Source organism: Zingiber officinale, chromosome 2B, assembly GCF_018446385.1.
Source record: "Zingiber officinale cultivar Zhangliang chromosome 2B, Zo_v1.1, whole genome shotgun sequence".
Lineage (NCBI taxonomy): Eukaryota > Viridiplantae > Streptophyta > Magnoliopsida > Zingiberales > Zingiberaceae > Zingiber > Zingiber officinale.
The window spans coordinates 147,665,749-147,686,793 of NC_055989.1; the positions used below are offsets into that span (position 1 = coordinate 147,665,749).

At 38.9% G+C, this 21,045-nt stretch overlaps 3 protein-coding genes across 3 annotated transcripts; 1 reads left to right on the forward strand and 2 right to left on the reverse strand.

Moving 5' to 3' along the window:
- The first annotated feature begins 143 nt into the window (after nucleotides 1-143).
- On the forward strand, nucleotides 144-8,289 carry LOC122047712 (putative pentatricopeptide repeat-containing protein At3g13770, mitochondrial). Its single transcript, XM_042609152.1, has 2 exons — nucleotides 144-645; nucleotides 6,424-8,289. The coding sequence occupies exons 1-2, from the start codon at nucleotides 192-194 to the stop codon at nucleotides 7,857-7,859; spliced, it is 1,890 nt and encodes a 629-aa protein (XP_042465086.1). The 5' UTR covers nucleotides 144-191; the 3' UTR covers nucleotides 7,860-8,289.
- Nucleotides 8,290-8,646: 357 nt separating this feature from the next.
- LOC122047714 (transcription factor bHLH52-like) lies at nucleotides 8,647-10,178 on the reverse strand. The gene is made up of 2 exons (XM_042609154.1): nucleotides 9,036-10,178; nucleotides 8,647-8,953 (listed from the first exon to the last, which is right to left on the reverse strand). Exons 1-2 carry the CDS (start codon nucleotides 9,519-9,521, stop codon nucleotides 8,744-8,746), a joined length of 696 nt encoding a protein of 231 aa, XP_042465088.1. The 5' UTR covers nucleotides 9,522-10,178; the 3' UTR covers nucleotides 8,647-8,743.
- Nucleotides 10,179-10,519: 341 nt separating this feature from the next.
- LOC122047713 lies at nucleotides 10,520-18,134 on the reverse strand. Its single transcript, XM_042609153.1, has 6 exons — nucleotides 17,527-18,134; nucleotides 16,100-16,211; nucleotides 15,831-16,002; nucleotides 15,552-15,748; nucleotides 13,996-14,131; nucleotides 10,520-10,701 (listed from the first exon to the last, which is right to left on the reverse strand). The coding sequence occupies exons 1-5, from the start codon at nucleotides 18,021-18,023 to the stop codon at nucleotides 14,012-14,014; spliced, it is 1,098 nt and encodes a 365-aa protein (XP_042465087.1). The 5' UTR covers nucleotides 18,024-18,134; the 3' UTR covers nucleotides 10,520-10,701; nucleotides 13,996-14,011.
- Nucleotides 18,135-21,045: the final 2,911 nt, after the last annotated feature.

The window sequence follows — 21,045 nt, forward strand, 5'->3', positions numbered from 1 at the left end:
ATGAAAAAATTTTATAGGATGAATTTGATCTTCATGAATAATCAAATAAGATTAATTAAAATTATCAAAATGCCCACGAACATTTCAAAATAACTAAAGCATAAGGTTGAAAAAATATGAAACTACGTGGGTCAAAATGAAGTTATCCTAAAAAATTCATCGACCACTCCCATATTTCTAATTTAGTCCTCATGCACCGGCGATCCCAGTTTATTCTCCGCCGCCACCTGTCCCACCTCCACTTCCATTCCGGCGAGCCCGCTTCCCATACCTTTCCCCGATCGATCCCTCCTCCATGCTCCACCGCGATCTCCTTTCGCGTCTGCGATTCCATCCCTCCAATGGCCACTTTCGGCCTCGCCGACTACGACGATCTTCTGCGAGGGTGCACCCGCAGGCGCGCGATAAAGGAGGGCCGGGTCATCCACGCCCACATGATCAAGTCTCATTTTGTCACTTCCGTTCGCCTAGCGAACCGGCTCCTTGTCATGTACGTCAAAGGCGGTTCCTTGGAGGACGCCCGACAAGTGCTCGACGGAATGTCCCAGAGGGACGTGATCTCCTGGACTGCTATGATGTCGGGGTACTCTCAGCACGGTCGAAGCTTTGAGGCCTTGGAGCAACTCCCCAGGATGCTAAGAACAGGTAACGTTGAATGCTTTTTGGCATTTTGATAATGTTTAAGTCTTCTTTGTCTGAATTGTGCAGCTTATTGTTAAAACAACACGTTCCGTTTTGTTGTATTGAGATGTAGTGTTATAAATTAGGTTTTGGAGGCCCAAATACTACTGTGTGCATCACAACAGAGCTCTGAGGCTTTGGAGATGTAGTTTAAGATGCACGAAAGTGTAGCATTTGGTTTCCTTCATTGTTTGATGATAATTTTCAATTTTTTTCTGGCATCAGTTCAGACATTGAAAGATTTAGAGTCCATTGGTTCTGTAATGAAAATGCTCAAAAATAGATGTGGGGAATGTGCTCGACGAGGTCACATTTTGACAATCAAGTCAAAAAAATGAACATTAGGGACTTAGTGCATACGTAAACTTCATTGGCCGTGGTGCCTTTCATTGGCTAGATTGTCCAATTTTCAACTGCTGAAAGTGTTGGACTTCATCGGACAGTCTTAACAAATATCTGTTTCATGTTGGTTGGAGCACAACTAAAAATGATGGTTCTGCTGTGCCATCTAGGTTATCAATGGTTTGTTTTGTTCATTGCTTATGTGTGATTTTGGTCAAGAGTTCTGATATTTGTGTTCGAGAGAGGATTTTGAACATTATTTCTGACCAAAATATTCTAGTCATCAAGCTGTACACAGCGAGTTCTTCTTATATCCACATAGATTTACATGGTCCAAATATATCTATTGACGTGCAAACATAGTCTATTTCTTGAAGCTTGATCTCTTCAAATATGTGCCTCTTGCATGGAATAATGTTTTTAGATATTCATATGTAAATTTTCATGTCATTGCATATCATAGCAACCAATGCTGATGCACAAGAAGTCAAAAACAATTTCATTTTATCAAATTGAACTTGTAAAAGAAATAGGGATCTATGGCTGCACCAATTTTCTTCCTTTTAGTTAGCTTGCTAGATTTGAAGTCCTCAATTATTTTTTCCCAGAATCTACCAATAATTTGAGGAGCAAATCTAGTGGAACAAATCAAACTGCCCTCTTTGTTTAGCAATTGTTTCCTCGATCTTACTTAGCAGATCTAGTGGAATGAATTATGCTGCCCTCTTGGTCTAACAATTGTTTCCTTGATCTGACTATTCTTGGATCGGTTGGACCGACTAGAGGGGGTGAATAGCCCTGTAAAGTAGAATTACGAATCTTCTCTTGCTACATACTTAGCAAGGACACATGCATTAAATGTAAACAAATAACATAAAAATAAAGTAAGAGACTCAGAACTTTTACTTGGTTTGCAACTAGGAGATTGTTAATCCAAGATGTTGAAATGTGCATTAAGACTAAGAGGCTCCTTTGACAACGGTTGGAGACGGAGTAGTCCCTTACAACAGTTGAGTACAAAAGCTTCTAAACTCGAATTAGGAAATGAAATATTGTGTTGTTAAAACCAGTGTTTTAAATCGCGTAGCATTGGTTCATAGCGTTTTTGTCTTGTCATCGCGTAGTGTAAATAGCGAAGCACATAGCGCAAGCTTTTCGTGCACGCCAATGTTTAAATTTAAAAAAACAAAATATACTTATATAAGTAAAATAAAAATAACATAACCTAAAATTAATCATAATAATTCATTATATGTCAAAATATCCCATAACAATTTAAAAAGTCTTATAATTAAAACAACATAACCTAAAAATAATCAGTATCATCCAAATCTATATCACTATCATCATTAATAGTGTCTATGTTTGGAAAATTTCCACTATCAAAAGTTGTTGGAATTACTCCACCATAATTTTTAGCATCAAGATGATTATCTTCCACATCAAAGAATCAATTATAGGTGAAGTAGATATAAGTAAATAATTTGCATATGCTTGGTGCTTACTTGAATTTTCAACAACTTTTTTTTTTTGAATTTGTAGGAGGAACTTCAACTATATTCTTAACATCTTCGACTCGCTTATCTGAGTCGAAAAGACTTTCAAAGGTAGCTGTCGACACACTCACAATAGGATCACTTTCAAATAATTCATCATCTTCAAGCCATTTAGTAGTTACAAGGAGGACTGGACCTTCTTTCTCAGTTATCCATTCATCATCCGAATTAATTTCATCAACTACAATGGGATCAATCTTGTCTCTCCTCCTAATGCTTCTCTCCCTAAGCTTGAAGTTATATTTCACAAACACCAACGCATTCAACTTTGCATGTTCAAGAATATTTCTCTTTTTTGTATGAATCTAATATTACAAAGAAGAAAACATATATAAAAAAATTAAACAATGATATGAAAATTATAAAACAATTAAAATTCAAATAGAGTTAGAAACTTAGAATACTCACTGATTCAAAAGTGCTCCAATTTCTTTCACATCCCGAATCACTATAAGTGAGGCCATGCACTCGAATTGCAAATGTAGTAAGCTCGGGTGTCCTACTTCCAAAACATTCCCACCACGAGACTAATAAGTAATAACATAAAAAAAAATTACAAGAATGTATATAATTTTAAAATACGAATACTAGTATAATTTTACAAGAAGAAAATTTTACCCGGAGTTCGCAACATTCTTGTTCGTTTTGCTATTGGAGTTCCAAATTCTCCTTCAGCTTTGTTATACAGGTCCCAATTAGATGTCCTCTTTAAGACGATCATCAGAAGACAACATCCTATCCATGCAAGTATACAATCCATCTCTAACTTCATCACAATCAGAAAATCTTTCTTCATAACGCAATTGCGGGTTCAAATAGTACCCGACCGCATGTAGAGGATAATGAAGTTGTGGAGTCCATCGTGAATCATTTTTTTTTCCAAATGAGCTTGTATTTTCTGTCAGCCCCCCCCCCCCCCTTTTGCCTTATCCATAAGTTCATAAATATATCCCATGGCCGATCTTTCCTCCGAATCAACTTCCCTTAATACACTTACAAGAGCAACAACACTCTTAACACAAAATGCAACATGTGACCAAAAGTTGGGATCATTAACAACAATTTTCTTCACGATCTTCCCCTGAGTTGTTTGAGATAGTGGTGAACTAACCCAATCTTCGGAAGCAAACATTTGTTCAAGTGACCTTTTAACCTTATACATACTCTGAAGAGTGAGAAATAAAGTAGCAAAGCGAGTAACAGCGAGACGGACAATTTCTTTACCGTTTGTATACTTTCTCATCAAAGAAAGTATAGTCCCATGACCATAAAGGAACTTCACAACCATCTTAGCATGCTCAATTGTGTCAGAAAAAATCTTCAACTTTGCAATATCCTCCAACATTAGATCAATGCAATGTGCCGCACAAGGTGTCCACCAAATTCTATGTCTAGTCTCTATAATTTTTTCCCCCACCTTAATGCAATTCGAAGCATTATCCGTGACAATTTGAATCACATTTTCCTCTCCCACCTCATCAACAACGACATCAAGATATTTAAAGATCAATTCCCCATTTTTAGTAGAAGTTGATGCATCAATAGATTTCAAAAAGAAAGTGTTGGCGGGACTATTTACCAAAAAATTGATCGAACTTCTATTCTTTCCATCTGTCCAACCATCGGACATAATAGTGCATCCATATTTTTTCCATGCCTTTTTATGCTCCTCATATATTAGGTTGATGCCATCAACCTCAGCTTTAAGTATCCAAGTTCTTAACTCATGCATTGAAGGAGGCTTGAACCCTCTTCCATATTCCGCAATACCCTCAACCATAGGCAACCCAATAAGGATCATTCACAACATTAAACGGAAGTGCGACAGAGTAAATAAAACGACCAACTTTATGCTTACATCAACCAGCAAATCTTTTTTGTATATCGAATTTAGGATTGTTTGTCTAAGTTCAGAACTAACAAACCCATGAAAAGTACCTTTACCTTTTGATTCACCACTACCAGAACATCCAATTGCATTTCCCCCTACACTTCCAACTTTTGATAATTGTGTACTCATACTCTGGGGACCCTCACCAATCTCTCGTAACAATTCGGTTTGTTTGCTTTTAGATGCTCTAATTTTGTCAAGTGATTCCCTAATTTCTTTCTTAATATCATCCGGAGCACTAACACAAGGCGCAACCCCTTTATGAGTTTGAGCTAAATGTTCCTTCAAACGAGTAATCCCTCCATTCGATATATGATGACAAAATTTGCACCGAACAGATTTCTCTCCCTCATTTTGATAACAATACTTCCAACCAATATCTTTTTTATCTTTTTTTGACAAATTCGTAGGCATTGCAAATTCTAACTAGACGATCAAAATCCTAGAAAAACAAAAGGAAAAAATCAGAACAAATAATTAATTACTTAGAAACAAATCAGTAAAAAAATGGGAATCAATCCAGGGCATCTAGATCGATCATTGGATCGATCCTGTGATTGATCGAGATCCCTTCTGTTCGAATTGATCTTGATCGATCCAGATGCCTGACTTCTGGAAATCGCGAAATCGCTTTTGCTCCTTCGAGAAACAAAAAACAAAAAGGAAAAACCAAACGAAGAAAACGAAAGGAAGGAGAAAAGCTAACCTCCAATCGTTGTCCCTCGCCGCCGCTCACAAGCCACTGCTCGCCGATCGCCTCTCACAAGTTGTCGCTCGCTCGTCGCTAGTCGCCCGTCGCTTGTTGCCTCTGCCCTACCTTCTCGACGGTTACGATTCCACTCGCCTTTGCCTCCTTGCCTTCGCCCTAGTTATTTTGTAAGCAATTTGCAATTATAGCGCCCGCTATGGGCTGCTAGGTCACGATAGTGCACACTATGTGCGTTATTGACGCTTTTGTCCTGAATAGCGTAGGCTATTTGGGACAATCGCTAATCAGCGAACGCTCTGTAGCATTCGCTGATCGTAGCGCGCGATAGTGTGCTATGTAGCGCGTTATTCGCCTCTATTGAAAACCTTGGTTAAAACTAAGAGGACAGGACCTCTATTTATAGCATTCTGGTCGAAATGACCATTTTGCTGACGTAGCACATCGAAGGAGCCTTAGTTCCATTAGAGGCGCCTCAGTTCCATCAGAGGCGCCTCAGTTGTGTTGAGGTTGATCCACGCGCAATGGTTTTTTGTTGATCTGTCAACATTGGAGGTGCCACAGTTCATCGGAGGCGCCTCGGGTCGGCTGACGTGGATTCTGTTGCTTATCTCCGCGGCAATGGTTGCTTCCTGCAGGTGAGGCTCTTGAGATCCATCTGAGACGTTTTGACTTTTGTTCATCCGAGACATCTCAGGACAACTGAGGCACCTTGAGTCTTCAGGATGCCTTGGGTCACCTGAGGCGCCTCAAATGGTTAACATCAGAAGTTGACGATTCTTTGATCCGTTCACTTGGGTGATGCTTTGGTAGTCTGGAGTTGAGCTCACCCGAACCAAACTCCGACCTTCTCCTCGAGTAAACTTCTTCCCGGCCTCTCATCCCTCGGATGCACCACGCGTTGTCCTCGCTCCACCGGTGTACTCTTCTGCAGCTCCTCGTCCCTTGGATGCACCGAGTCCGTTGGCTCCCTTCGCATGCCATCCTTCTCACTCGTTGCACCTTCTGCTTGATTTCTTGTGTTCATAAGTTTCTGCACACTCAAACACAAGGCATCAAATACAGGGCTTTACTTAATTCGGTTGATTAACATCAAAATTAATCTGGGATACTTATAACTTTTGCTTTAGTGGAAATATATGTTGAAACTTTTGTTTAGCTTATTGTTAACCATATTCATCTGTTTCCCTCTCAAAAAATGTTGGAAAATAAAGTTATTCAATCTTAAAACTTGCATAATTTGGCAGGTATATTGCCCAACGAATACACATTGGCTACAGTTCTTCCTTCTTGTACTGGCCACTCTGGTCAAGATCATGGCAGGCAAATACATTCTCTAGCAGTGAAAAGTAACTTCGATTCTCATATGTTCGTCGGGAGTTCACTGCTTGACATGTACTCCAAGGTTGGTGAAGTCAAAGACGCTCGAAGAGTTTTCAACATGCTGCCTCATAGGGATGTTGTTTCTTGTACTGCTATTATCTCTGGATATGCCCAGTCAGGCCTCGATGAGGAAGCTCTGAAAGTGTTCCAACAGCTGCAGAGAGAGGGAATGGAATGTAACTATGTTACTTTTGTCAGTCTGTTGACTGCAATCGCCGGACTTGCTGCTTTGGATTTCGGTCGGCAAGTGCATGGCTTGGTTATCAGAAGTGAGCTTCTGTTTTATGTAGTCCTCGACAACTCTTTGATTGACATGTACTCTAAATGCGGAAGCTTGAAGCATTCAAGAAGAGTCTTTGATAACATGCCTGAGAGATCAGTGATTAGTTGGAATACAATGCTTATGGGTTATGGTAAACATGGTTTAGGAAGAGAGGTTGTTCAGCTCTTTAAGTCCATGTTTCGAGAAGTGAAGCCCAATGGTGTTACTTTCTTAGCTGTGCTATCTGGCTGCAGTCACGGTGGATTGATCGACGAGGGTCTAGACATTTTTGGTTATATGGTCAGTGATCAAAGGTTGAAACCAGAAATAGGGCATTATGGATGTCTCGTAGATCTACTCGGGCGTGCTGGCAGAATAGAAGAAGCGCTAGATGTGATCAAGAACATGCCATACGAACCGACATCTGCCCTATGGAATTCACTTCTAGGTGCGTGCAGATTGCATGCTAAGATTTCGATTGGCGAAGTTGTTGCTCGAAAGCTTCTCGACATGGAACCTGACAATGCTAGTAACTATGTGATACTTTCGAATATTTATGCTGCTTCAGGAAGATGGCAAGATGTTGCCAGAGTGAGGGAGTCAATGAAACTGAAAAAACTGACGAAAGAACCAGGGAGAAGCTCCATCCAACTCGACAAGGTTATGCACATTTTCTTTTCCAGTGACCGTTCTCATCCCCGAAGGAAAGAAATTTTTGATAAGATTACAGAGGTGTGCGAAAGGATCAAAGCGGCAGGTTATGTTCCAGATCTTAGCTGTGTGCTACATGATGTAGACGATGAGCAAAAGGAAAGCATACTACTTGGGCATAGCGAGAAGTTGGCCATAGCATTCGGGCTAATGGGCAATGCTTGTCGCGAGTCGATTCGCATCACAAAGAACCTCCGAATCTGCATTGATTGTCATAATTTCGCAAAGTATGTATCGAATGTATATCAAATGGAGATATCTTTGAGGGATAGCAGCCGGTTCCATCTAGTTGCCGGAGGGGCGTGCAGCTGTGGGGATTACTGGTGATCGACAGCGATCTGAGGGATCAGTTGGAGATGGAATTTGAACTGAGCCAATTGGGCTGGTCGGAACCAGCCATTTGAAAGCAGACGGTGTTGTCGACATGACAAACTGATCGAATCTGCCCCAGTAAACTATCCAACATGTCGAACGAAGTGGACTATTTGGGGAGCTCAACCAGGCTGAGTGAACCATAATCCATCTCATAGAGTGATTTTATTATCACCAAAGTTCGTTCATTTCCTATGATTATAACTTTCCTTTTCCTTGAGATTTGGAAAGATTTTAGGGCAAGAATCACAAGAGCAGTCCTATATTTTTGAATATCACATCACACATGGGCATCTTTTTTTCGTTGTGTTATAGGTTATGTATCCATTGTAGCGATTATGAAATTATAATTATGTTGTTGAACAAGTAGGATTTAAATTTAAAATCAGTAGTCAAAAAAATCAAAATCGATCAATAAAAATCATAATTGATCAAACAACAGTAGTTAGGGAAGAATTAATGGGGTGAGATTTGATTAAAAAAAATTAAAAAAAACATCTTTTATGATTCCAATAAAAAGGAGTTTTTTTTATTGCTCGAGATTTTATATACAAAATGTTTTCTCCAACCAGTGTTGTTTAGTAATTTCAGAAGGTCGACTTTACATAGAACCCCTGGAAGAATGACTGAACTGATTAGTCTTCTAATCTCAATCTTTCCAATTAATGAGATTATCAATAACACTTTGATATGAAGAAAAAACAGGCTTACACCATCCATTTAGTTAATGATCACATTTTGCAACATTAATATTAATAAAATTAACACAAAAACAAATACATGGAATATAATTTTCAGAATTAAATTGACAATTCTTTTTTCAAGGAAAAACAAAAACCCTAACGTAGTCCGATATTGATCGACTCGATGAACCGATTAAGATCGCGAGCTATGGTCAAGTTGGACTTGATCTCCTTGTCCTCGGCCATGACCATCACCAACTCCTTCGCCACCACGCACCGCCCTTCCGCAGCCAATTTTTCTTGGACACGTGGCGATGATACCAGAGCTTGGGCCTTTCTCTCTGTCTCCGGTGGAGCAGCCCAATTCTGCAATATAATAAGAAAAATAAAATTAGTTCATTATTTCCGTATTAAAAGAAGAGTTAAAATTATGCATTTCTAATTGGACCTTAATTGGGCCGGTGAATAATAGCCCAAGAAGGCCGACTTGGGCCTGCATGAACTTGACGTAGCCGCCGGCGGCCTGCAGCATCTCCGCCGTCGTCATCCTGTTCCCGCCGGGGATCAGCCGGCCCAACTCCTGCGTCTTCTCCGCGATTCTCTTCCTCCTCGCCCGTGCCGCCCGGCTCTGCGCCGACAGCTCCGTCCGCTCCTCCCTCGCCGGCGTCGGGAGTTGGTGGTGGCGCAGGTCGTCGCAACTTCGGTGGCGCTTCGGCCAATGCTGGAGGAGGCCGCTGCCGCTGGGTTCGTGAAGTGGTAGCGGGGCGAAGAGGGAGGAGGGGGCAGAGAAGGACGGGTGGATGCCAGCGGCGGAGGACTCCGAAGCGTGGAGGAAGTCGTCGAGGAGGAAGTGGGAGGACTCGGAGAGGAAGCCAGTGAGGGCGTCGGCGACTTCGGAGTGGGCGTCGAAGGCGGCCGCCACCGCCGCTTCCATCGTTTGCTCTGTTTCCTTACGTAGCAGCCCAAAGTCGATGGTCACTTGTGCTGCCACCGCATGGTTATATTTCTGCGCACGTTCCTATAATTTCGGCACGTCATTTTGATGACAACCGACTTTGATGGAAAGAGCAACCACATGGATCCGACGGTCAACAATCGACATAGATTTCAAAGCAAATTCATGGATAAATAACTGTTTGCAACGTGTATTCATCCAATTATTCCAGAAAAAAATACCTAAATATCTCTCAAAATTTAAAATAATTAAATATCTTAAGTTATTAACAGTTAGCATTTAATTTAATTACAAATTTTAAAAGTATAAAGTAAATGCTCATTTTGGTACCCTCTCTACCCTTCTTCCATAGCAAACATCGATTATGAGAAAAAAATACCAACTAAAACTCTGTTAACTTGATATTTATTGATATAATTAACTCTTTTTGTTTGGATCTCATTTCTCAAGATTTTCAAAATGTGGAAGTATCTCAAAATTGAAGAAAAACATTTAATTAAATTGATGAAAATGATAACTAATACAACATGGCAGTAGAGCAACTAGGGATGACTGCAAGTAAACAGCTAAGTTTTTGAAGCATAAGAAAAGAAATAGTGTAGCCTAACTCAACAGATAAGAGCTTATGGTGTATACTACACTGAGATGATCGAGATGCAACATCAAAGAAGCTTAGGACGTACCGAGAAACATTGCTCGTCCGAAGCTACTTCTTCAGGAGTGGAAGGCGCGATCTGTATTCAACTCACAAAGATAACAACCACATGAATAAGAAATTTGTCTGAAATTTCACAGCTGAAATTTAGCTGAAGTGATAGTGTGGTATGCTACAAGCAGAGATCATTGAGCACAACCTACCGCAAAAGGTTGTCAATAAAAGGTTAGAGTGGAGGGGTTGCAATCTGTATTCATCTATCTCCGAGGTATTCCATATACATTGCTAGAAGATAGCACGGCCAATGCGATTTCGATAACCATAACGGGAAACCAAACATTGTAGGTCAACTATAGTGTTAGGAACATTGGTAAATATGTTACATAACAACCTAATTAGAAACTACTTTCTAAAATTATAACATACAACCAGTAACAAGTCTTAGTAGAGTTCTTTTTCCACCCTTGTAAGTGTTAGGATCAAGCTGATGAAACCGAAAAGTGTCTGCAAAAGTAAGAAGGTATTAGCAATATACATTGGCCATCCATGAATCTAAGAACCAACTATATCATCGATCATCAGCATTAGTCTACCAGATCATCAATAAAGCAAACTATGGAAAGATAATGATCAAATGGTAAACAACCATAATTAATATGCATGACAAATCGTGAAAGGAAAGATAAATAAAGCAGCAGCAGATGTTTCAATGCATCAACATATATTTCCAGGATAAGAATGCAATTATGAAGTAACTTAAATTTGTATATAATCTGACTTTCCACCTAAGCCAAAGTTAGAAGTTGACATTTCATATTATAGAAGATGGAGAGAATGGCTCAAGCTTAAATAAAGATCAATATATGGAGAATGATAAATATGCATGGCAAGTCATGAAGAATTCATTCATCTTTAATAGAAACTGAAAATAAATACAGCAGCAGCAGATATGTTCAATGCATTAAATATATGTTTCAAGGGTAGGAAGGCACTATAAAGTAAAAAATTGCAAATAAACTAGCAGTCTTGTTAAACTAAATTTAGAAACAAACATTTTATATTATAGGTAGCAAAACGTGAAACCATCACCTCGATGACCCCTTTAGGGTGGCCTCCACTGTTTGGGAGATAAATCACGGGGGGCTTTACCCAACAACAACAACACAAGCAAGGAGAGGGTGAGGCAACCAACGGAGCATTTCGCACTCGCTGAGAATCAACCCCAAGCCTATTGGCATTAACACTCTGACATGAGCCAACTGCATCAGCCCATCAGGGCAACATTTTATATTATAGAAAACAGAGAGAATGACTTCGATAATAGATAAATAAGATGTACAACTTGACAAAAGGAGACTACACTCGCCCCCAGTGCCCCCACCAACCCATCCTAGAGCCAACAAGGAAGTAAATCATGGGTGACTACTAGCCCTTGGAATACTGACTAGCGCATGAGGAAGATATTTACCTCGATTATACGAAGATTCAAACCCCAGACCTCAAATTGGCAACACCTCATGTGCTAGTCATAGGAGCAACATTTTATATTATAGAAAATAGAGAGAATGGTTTCAATAATAGATAAATAAGATGTACAAAAGATGATATAAGGTGAATAATCTTCATGAAGAATAAAGTTGGAACACTAACAGGATTTTCTGCCAGGATTTTCTGCATGAGCATATACCATATTATCTGTGACAACATAGAACAAGTGCCAAAAAATTGGATCACAAGTTCAAGATAATAGTCCATCTTTGTGCGTGAAGAAGAGAGGCATGTGGATGATTCCCTTCTCAAGAATGAAAGGAAAGAAGAATGAGAAACATACGCTTGCAACTTGTGCAATTGCTATAACTAGGAGGAATGGAAAATTGAAATGGGTCTGATCGCAAGGCATTTTCAAGTCTAGATTTTCTTTTTTTTTTTTATTGACCAGAATGTTATTGTATGTTATTTCATATGATTAGGGACAGAATGAACCATTGCTTAAGCAGGGGTCCAAAGCCTAAAAGACATCGTGGAGTGCATTTAGAAGTTGTGGCCTGTGGGTAGGTTAAACTATAATTCAACAAAAAACAAAGTTTAGAATAGCGAAAATAAAGACCAGCCAGCTCAACCTGAGATTTTGGCAATCTCAATATGGGAAGGGACACAATAAGGACTGACGGTCTAATTCTTAGAGTTTTCTTGTTGATGTAGCTAGTTTTCTCACTATTAATCTGTAAAAGAAATTTCAGATTGAAGTGTGATTTTCTTTCTTGATCTGTTGTTAAGACATATGTATACATGTTTTTAGTAGCCAGAGTTTGTACATTGTTTTAAATTTACTATTACTATTCTCTTTTCTCGCTTCAACTAGCATCTTCTTCTTCCCTGCTATCTTTTTCTTTACTGTTTTTTGTTCCTCGTTTTCTTCTTCCCGCAACAAAAGCAAATGCCTTGATGGAGGACAGGTGATTAGGGAAGAAGTTGCAAGAAGAAGAAAAACAAGAAGAAAGCATATCATGAGAAAAAAGAGGATATTTTCCCACTTTTCTCTTGGATTTTCTCTTAGCCAACTTTTCTTTGCAAACCTCAAAAGCAATCACTTTGATGCACAAGAACTCAAACAAACTGGTTTTGGGTCAAAATCAATCTCACTTGTAGAGAATTTTGTGTCAATCATAACCAAGCAAATTGATTCTGAAATATGTTTGCACAGTCAATTTCTTATATTTATGCTCCATTAGGATGTGAGAACACCCAAAACGATCAATTTAGGCAGAAGTTAACTAAATAAGCCAATTTTGAGCTAAAATCAGTTCGTGGATCATCATGGGCTAATTAGGATGTGTGACACTCCAAAATAAATATTGTAGGTGCAAAGGAATTCAAACAAATCTATTTTGAGTGATAATCATGCCTCAAACTGATTTGTCAAACAGGATGCATACCATTTTCTAGCAATTAGACCTATGCAAGCCTTGCATGGAAATTTATCTATATTTATGCACAAAATATTTTAATATGGACATTTTAAGTGCAAATGTACTCAAACAGGCTGATTTTGAGTGAAAATCATGCCAAAGTTGATTTGCAAATCAACTTGCAAATATGGTTCCATACTTTTGAAGGGTTTTTTGAAATTGAGGAGTAAAACAGGAAGAACAATAGTAAGGGATGAGTTTTGGTAAAGGTTAATTAAAAGGGGCATGATCTGGTAAATTGACCTATATATGGCACCTGTGAAAATGTACACCTCACTTTTTCTAAACATGGGCATGCCTTTGTGTGTTTTAGGTAAAGTAAATCACAACAAGTTAAGGATTACATTAAATTTAACTACATGCATATTAAGGAGATATCTTATCAAAATACAGAATATGACATTTTAACATCAACAACCAACATGAAAAATGGAAAACATAATTAAAAAATAATACATTGTTCTTTTATGATGCCAAACTCAAATTGCAAGGTCAAAAAAACTTAATATCGAAAGATGGAACATAAGAGTGGAACACATGTCAACAGAAGATTTACAAAGCATTACAAATTCTACAAATTCTACACAGAAGACTGCAGCAAAATTTTCCTCATGAATAATGATTACAGTATTCTAGCATAACACATTAATAGACAGTAAACATCAACTCATCATCAGCATGTAAAGAGTACTTATGACCAATAACAAGGCTTCATCTCAAGGAATGTCAGCTATCCTCAAATCAGCAAAGAGGAAAAAGGCATCTAGAGAAAAACAGCATACTAAAAAAAACAGTGTAAAGAGGAGATGATAGTTATAGATCATCTAACCAGCTATTTAATAGGATCATGTTTTTTTGAGTAAATGGTTCTTCAGCATGTCGGTTACGCCTGTGACAGGGAAACTTTTACAACCAAGCAATTCTTCAAGCTTGGTATCGCATGTAATCACCATATTTGTATCATCCTACAAAACTTAAGGAATCAAAAATCTGATTACAAATAATAAACTGCTGGCAAACAAGGGATATATCAAATAGATGCAGGTGATCCCAAGTTCACTTGAAATAATAAATGATGTTGGTACAAAACCAATTATGTAAACACAATCATTATATAAATCTTATTTGTAAAAACAAAGTGAAATTTTCCTTAAGACTATGATCAAACAAACATAACCTAAACATGAATCAAGGGCATACAAGTACTAACATAGAAAATGAGGGTGAAATAAACATGGATACATAAGATCGTAAAAAGGAACATAGCATCTTGCAAGGGGAAAAGAAAACTGATTCGCTAAGCATGGAGGAAGAAATTGACTTTATACTGCCATCATCATGTGTCCATTAGATTAAATGGCAAGCAATTCAACAACTCTTGATAGTGACAACTAGTTCACCCAAACCCCGAATATCAAGTAGATAAAGCATTTTGATTGGTGTAACAAAGCATTCACTGAACCTCCTAATAAATTACAATGTTTCATAAGAGAATCAAAAAGCAGTGTTTCAATCAGAATAAAAAGACTGTTGGCGACTGATACAGTGGAGAAATGCTACACTAATCTTTCATGAATGTGGTATTGAGAGGCATATTGAACTAGCATCCTCCTAACCCAATCTTTGTAGGCATATAGTTCATGCCATGAGAAGGGTATATTAAGTAAATAAATGCTTCTAGTGATAGCATCCAAGTGCAATGTGAAAGTAAAAAAATCTTTGACATAGAGAAAAAAACACTATGATTATTGATTGATATAAAAATCAGATATCATTAAGATTAAAAGGGCAACATTAGCTATCATCACTGACTCATTAGTTCTAACTGTATGGAGTCAACTACCTGTGTCTCATCTCTCCATTAAACTCTGTAAAAAGTTACATGGCTAATCATTTTGATTATTAATTAACACAAAACTCGGATATCTTGAAGAGTGAAAGGCAACAATACAGATATCATCGAATTGAGTTAGCCCAAACTATATGGAATTGATTACATGTATCTCAATCCTCCATTAAACACTGTACAAAGCTATACTAAAGATCTTAAATCACCTCTAATTGCATTAACTATAATCTCTCTCTACCCTTCCATCTTCAATTTCATCAGATCAATTTTCCTAACTAATAGAATTCATTATTACCTCGAACATATTCATTCCACCTCAACCTTTTTTCTTGGAACTACATCTAATTGCTCTTGAATGCTAAATCTTTTCCAAAATCTTCACATCTCTATCTTAGCAATCCTTAAAAAATCAAAAGTAATTATGCAAGCAGAAACTATTGGCTTCTAAGAAAAATATAAACGCGTCAATAAGTAATGAACTATGCATACGTGATATAAACCGACAATGTCATTTCATGCAAATAGCTAGAACTTACCTCCAGCTGATTGGATTTTATGTAGTCCCATACACGGCTCAAAGCATCAGATTGGAGCATCTCTCTTTCTTCACATCCAAAAAATTTGGCCAGAGCAACAGAAATAGAAAGAGGATATCCATCAGAATCAAGTTGAGAAACTTCAGGTGTAGTAACCTCTTCAGCCTTTAGCCTTTTGAATTCAGAAGCAGTCTCTTCTGAAAAAGAGAAACAAAAAAGTATTGTTCGGCTTTGCCTGACAAAGATGCACAATTAAATATGCAAGATAAACCATCATACTCGCACAATCAAGTGGAAGAATATGTTTAGCTAACAGCTTGTTCATTTTAAACATGTCAGTACTGTCAGTCTCAAACACCACCCTAAGTTCATCATTACATATGATCTTCCTCTTATTATTAGGATCTTGGAGATTGTTTTTTCGGATGTAAGCCCAGAGTTGCTTCACAATCTGTATTGAGATGAGTGATGACTAATTAATATACAGAACAATAGCAACTGTTGGAGCAAGGTTTTGCAACAGTGAATATGCTGATTGTAAGATGAACCTGAGTTCTTGACATTACTGCCTCACCAACAATAGGCTGGAGTTCAGGTGAAACACCACAAACTTTGTTTAGACCCCCAGAACCACCTTTTCTTTTAGCCTTAGGTGGTGCACTGCACAGTAGATGAAACAACAGTAACCAATACAACAACTACAGAACAATACGTAAATGGCACAACATATATGCATTTCTTTATACAATCAACTGTAGAATATATTGATCAGCTATAAATAAACTGTGAAATTTTAAAATGAAAAAAAATGATTGGACACAAAGCACATGAGACTGCACAACACTACCAATCAGAACTTCATACTAATTGATTACCTCCCCAATAAAAATAGAAAGAAAAAAAAACCCACGAGATGAGCCTTAACTCACGCACGCGCGCGCACACACACATACAACAAAGGGGTAAGTAGATCTTTTTTTTTCTGGATAGTAAGACCACACACACAATGAAGGGGTAAGTAGATCTTTTTTCTGGATAGTAAGACCACACACACACACACACAACGAAGGGGTAAGTAGATCTTTTTTTGGGGATCGGAAGACTAATATAGTAGATTACTAGTGATGTAGCTTTTATATGGTTCACCAAAGGAATAAGATCCGTGTAAGTAACCTCAAATAGTTGGAGTAAAAAGGATTGGTCCTTATAAATTATAATGATTATGAAGATGACAATCTGAGTAGATTAAGTTATCAGTGTATATACAAAAAAAGGAACAAATCTGCCCTCGAGAAATCTTAAGAATACGTTCAATCTTCTCTGTTACATACAAATCAGTCTAATCATCAAAGAGCATAGCATTAAGGCTTAAGTACATTGCATTTCAAGTTTACTCATTCCAAGCCGGTGCAAGAATTGTGGATTGGTAAAAGCCACACAAGGAGTAAGGAAGCTTGGAGATAAATAAGTAACCAAGGTTTTTTTTTCAAGTTTTTAACATAGATAAACAGCCAGGATCATGAACGACTTGACAAATAAAATAACAAACAGTTAAATGCTAGCATAACACTTCAGTTCATCCAAAAAATCTGCAGTTCTAAAGAATGCACTTGTGACTATAATCTTGCAGTACATTCTTTCTCCATGTTCTTTTTGATCTCTTTTTGTCTAAAAGCTTGGATGTTCCAAATCTTAAGATGATCCCAGAAAATAACAACAAGACAGGATACTCGTTTAACTCTATCCAGTCACACGTGTTTAAGATAAATTAATATGTCAGACCAAATCTCCAACTTCTTACTACGGACGCCTAAACCATTAATCACCGTACTCATTAGCAAAGGGAAACTCAAAAATAATAAAAAATGGAAAAATATAATCACATAAGAAGTGGAGCAAAGCAAGGGATAGTTCGATATAAGCCCCAGAGTAACGTGGTTGGTGTATATGATGTATTATAAGCAAAAGGTAGAACCTTTCCTTTGGCGCAGACACAGCGACAGCTGCAGGTGGGGGGAGGTTGGCAGCATGGACGCCCTGCGGTGTCTGGTGGAGCTGCTGCTGTAGGTGGTATGCTGCCATGACGGCGGCAGCTGGCAGAGGCGGGGGCGGGGGATACTGGAAAGTGATTCCGGGGTGCTGCTGAGGGGGGAAAGGATCTGAGGGCGCGGAGGAAGTTGGCTGGTGAGTGGAGAACTGCTGTTGCAACGGCAGGTAGGGCAGGAGGATGTAGGGGCTATGCGGGGAAGCCGCAGGAGGAGGCTGCTGGGAAGCGAGAAAAGTGGCCGCCGGCAGGCGAGAGGGGCCCAGTAGGATCTCGATCTGGTCGCGAATGAAGGCGGACTTGTGGGAGAGGTCGACGCCTAGCTTGGCTTCGACCTGGCGGACGACGCCGGAGAGGGTGGCGGCGGGGTCGGAAGTCTGCCGGAGGATGGACTCGATGCAGCTGGCGATATCCTCGTCGGAAACCATGGCGATGGCTGGTACAGCGCCGTCCAACGGCGGCTCCAGCGAGACGGAGCAGCGACCTAAACTCAAATCGCCCGCTCTCCGTACCTCTCACTCAAATCCCTCTTTTCTCTGTGACAGGTAAGCCAAGGAGGCCTTTAGAATATAAAGGACGGTGTGGAATGACCATAATGCCCTCAGGAGTTTTTAAACATAAAATCTAAAAATAAAATAAAATAAAATGACTCTTTTTAATAAAACAGCCTCAATGTTTTATGAATGCCGAAGTACTCCTTTCCTATTAATGGTATGAGTGAAGAGAATATTCTTCGCATTTAATAATCTCTTTGTTACTTTTTAAATAGTGGGTGTTTTTAGAAAAAAATATACAAGGCCAATACTTACTGATAATAAATATTTAAGAAATAACTTTTTTAAAAGTAAAATATGTTAAATATTTTTTATACAAAATATATTCATTGCTTTTGTCTTTATTACATTTTCATTTTCATATATCAATTCCTTATAAAAATTATACTAACTGCACCTGGAAACTAAAAAAAAAATGCAGTAAATATATTTATCATGAATCTTTTGAAATTTGCTCTAACAAATTTAAGATATTTATTTAATTTATTTTCTTTAAAAAAATAATAGTAAATTATGGTTGAGAAAAAAAGAAAAGAAATTGAATTAGTTGAGAAAAACGACCGTGATTTCTTAATTTGACATTGACATTTTCCCAATAAAAAGTCAAATTAGTAGATGGTGAACTGGTGGTGCCGTGGTGGTGTAAAGATCGGATTTGTATTTGGAAAAGTTTAATAAAGTTAGAGTAATTTTGAAAATAATTTTAATAGATATTGAAATATTTTTAACCATAATTATTATATTAAAGCAATTTTAATGATATTTTTAATGTTTTATCCAGGTTAGAGCAAATTTAATGATTATATTTGAAGCAATTAGGGCTAATTACGGCATCTAATTACATTTGCTTTGTTGACTTTTGAGATAACTTCCAAAAAGTAGCTGAGATTTTCTCAACTTTCTGGATGTTGACGATCTCGATCTAAGATTTTGCTATTTTTAGGATGGAGACCTAAAAGGTTACTTTTGGATATCATGCTATTTTTGTTAAAAATGACATTTAGATCTTACACATTCTCACATCGGGTCTACTGGGTCCCTATTGAAAACCAATAATAAGTCCGTATCAAAGTCGAGTGAGATTTCACTACACCGATAGAAGTGAGAACTAGCCGTTGCCCTCGTCCCCAACCGAACGGCTACTTTTTCCTCCTCTTCTTCTCAAATTTAACCCTTCTTCCCTAGCGTCATGCAGATCGAGGGCGATCACGATGTCCGGTCCTCCATGCCTGAGGCCGATCTCTTACCGGCCAAGTCCGCCAGAAGGCAAGATGCTGCCGAGGACGCTTCATGCAGGGCGTACGTCGACCAACTCCATCTGCCTCCGATCTCTGAGCTCGGCGTTGCCTGGCCGTCAACAGCAGCACCCTCTGAATCTGAACAGATCCGTCGGTATCCGCTCTTTTCTCAGAAGCCGCACAACCCCGGTGTGCTAAACCCATTTCAGGGTTGAAAAAAGCCCCAAATCATCTTCTCGGCAAGACGATATCCACATGCTTAAGCTACTTGAGAATAGTTACACTCAGTGAAGATTTATCAATGCAAAAGCTCAGGCAGCTGAAGAAGCTAAGAGAGTCTCTGCGAGGTTAGAACCCTAGTAATTCAAAACATTTAATCTCTGATTTCGTCAAACCAATATTGAATTTTGGGATGGTTTCCGGAGATCATTATATGGAACATCAACGAGGATTGCTGTGATTCCATCACTCATCAAGTAGGATATGTTGGAGTACAAACAATCTGTTATTGTCGGAAATTTTACGGGGTATTAGTTGAATTTAAATTCACTTATCTATTGAAAAGACCTGAGCAGATAATCTCATACTGTCAGCAGGGGCTGGTTTCTGACCTCGGATCGGACGAGCGGTTGGATCGGTCGAGTGAAGGTCGGGTCGGCCGAGCGGAATGACCGAGGTCCTTGAAACAGATTCGCCCCCACCTCTGGCGGTACTTCGAGACTTACTCGAGTCGTCTGTTTCCCAGGATACAACGGTCTGACCGTGAACTCCACCAAGCACTGCAGCACAGATCTCCTGGACCACTTTTTTGTGGTCCAGGGGATGTGCCACTCTCATTTGAGGCTAGATCACGATCCATTCGCAAATGGTTGCTATCCCTTCTAGGGTTCACCGTTCCCATCAGGTTATAATTTTTGTTTGGAGCGGGTGGCCGGAGGCTGTCCGAAGGCCTCCGGTGGTGGATAAGTGGTCAAATTACTGAGCGCCGAGCGAGGGTGTCCTTCGGGCGGCCTTCGGCTCCGAACAAAAACTATAACCTAGTGGAGACGGCGATCGCGATCCGACCGCAAATGGGAGTGACACATCCCCTGGATCACAAAAAGTAGTCCAAGAGATCCTGCCTCCAAACACTGGTGGTCGTGCGAACTGAGTTGACAGAGGATGTTGTGTTTTTTTTTTTGCCTATGATCGGAGCCTCCTTATATAGGAGCTCGAATCAATGGTCAGAGTTAATGTCCATTAAGACCATTATTAGCCCTACAGTGAAACGACCACCATTCCATTTGGGTAAATTTTTGCCCCAGACTCTGGATTTGCACCCACATATAAAAAGTAGTTTCTCCCTATGCATTTGTTCATATCCTAATGTGGGACTAAATATAAACCATCAAAAAACTCCCAATGTGGGACTAAAGTCCCATGCACAATAGAGCTTCTTCTCTTCCACCTCTTCTCCATTCACACTTATTCAACAAGATACTGCTATGATTCCATCACTCGCAGCTTTCTTTTAGTTTCATATATATTTTTGGTTTGAGAATTGGATAATTAACCATGTCCTATCATTTTGAATTTTAGATGCTGCATTTGGACAAGTGGGACAGTGTTGAAGATGATTATTCAGTCAGGGATAACTAAAGCTCTGCAGGATGCTTCAC

What these genes read in the sequence shown, in the direction of transcription:
- LOC122047712 (XM_042609152.1), top strand. Translation starts at nt 192, where the DNA reads ATGCACCGGCGATCCCAGTTTATTCTCCGCCGCCACCTGTCCCACCTC. An exon ending in CCCCAGGATGCTAAGAACAG is followed by an intron (nt 646 to 6,423) that starts GTAACGTTGAAT and finishes ATAATTTGGCAG; the next exon opens with GTATATTGCCCAACGAATAC.
- LOC122047713 (XM_042609153.1), bottom strand. Translation starts at nt 18,023, where the DNA reads ATGGTTTCCGACGAGGATATCGCCAGCTGCATCGAGTCCATCCTCCGG. An exon ending in GTGTCTGCGCCAAAGGAAAG is followed by an intron (nt 16,212 to 17,526) that starts GTTCTACCTTTT and finishes TCTACTGTGCAG; the next exon opens with TGCACCACCTAAGGCTAAAA. An exon ending in TAAAATCCAATCAGCTGGAG is followed by an intron (nt 14,132 to 15,551) that starts GTAAGTTCTAGC and finishes TAAGTTTTGTAG; the next exon opens with GATGATACAAATATGGTGAT.
- LOC122047714 (XM_042609154.1), bottom strand. Translation starts at nt 9,521, where the DNA reads ATGGAAGCGGCGGTGGCGGCCGCCTTCGACGCCCACTCCGAAGTCGCC. An exon ending in TATTCACCGGCCCAATTAAG is followed by an intron (nt 8,954 to 9,035) that starts GTCCAATTAGAA and finishes ATTATATTGCAG; the next exon opens with AATTGGGCTGCTCCACCGGA.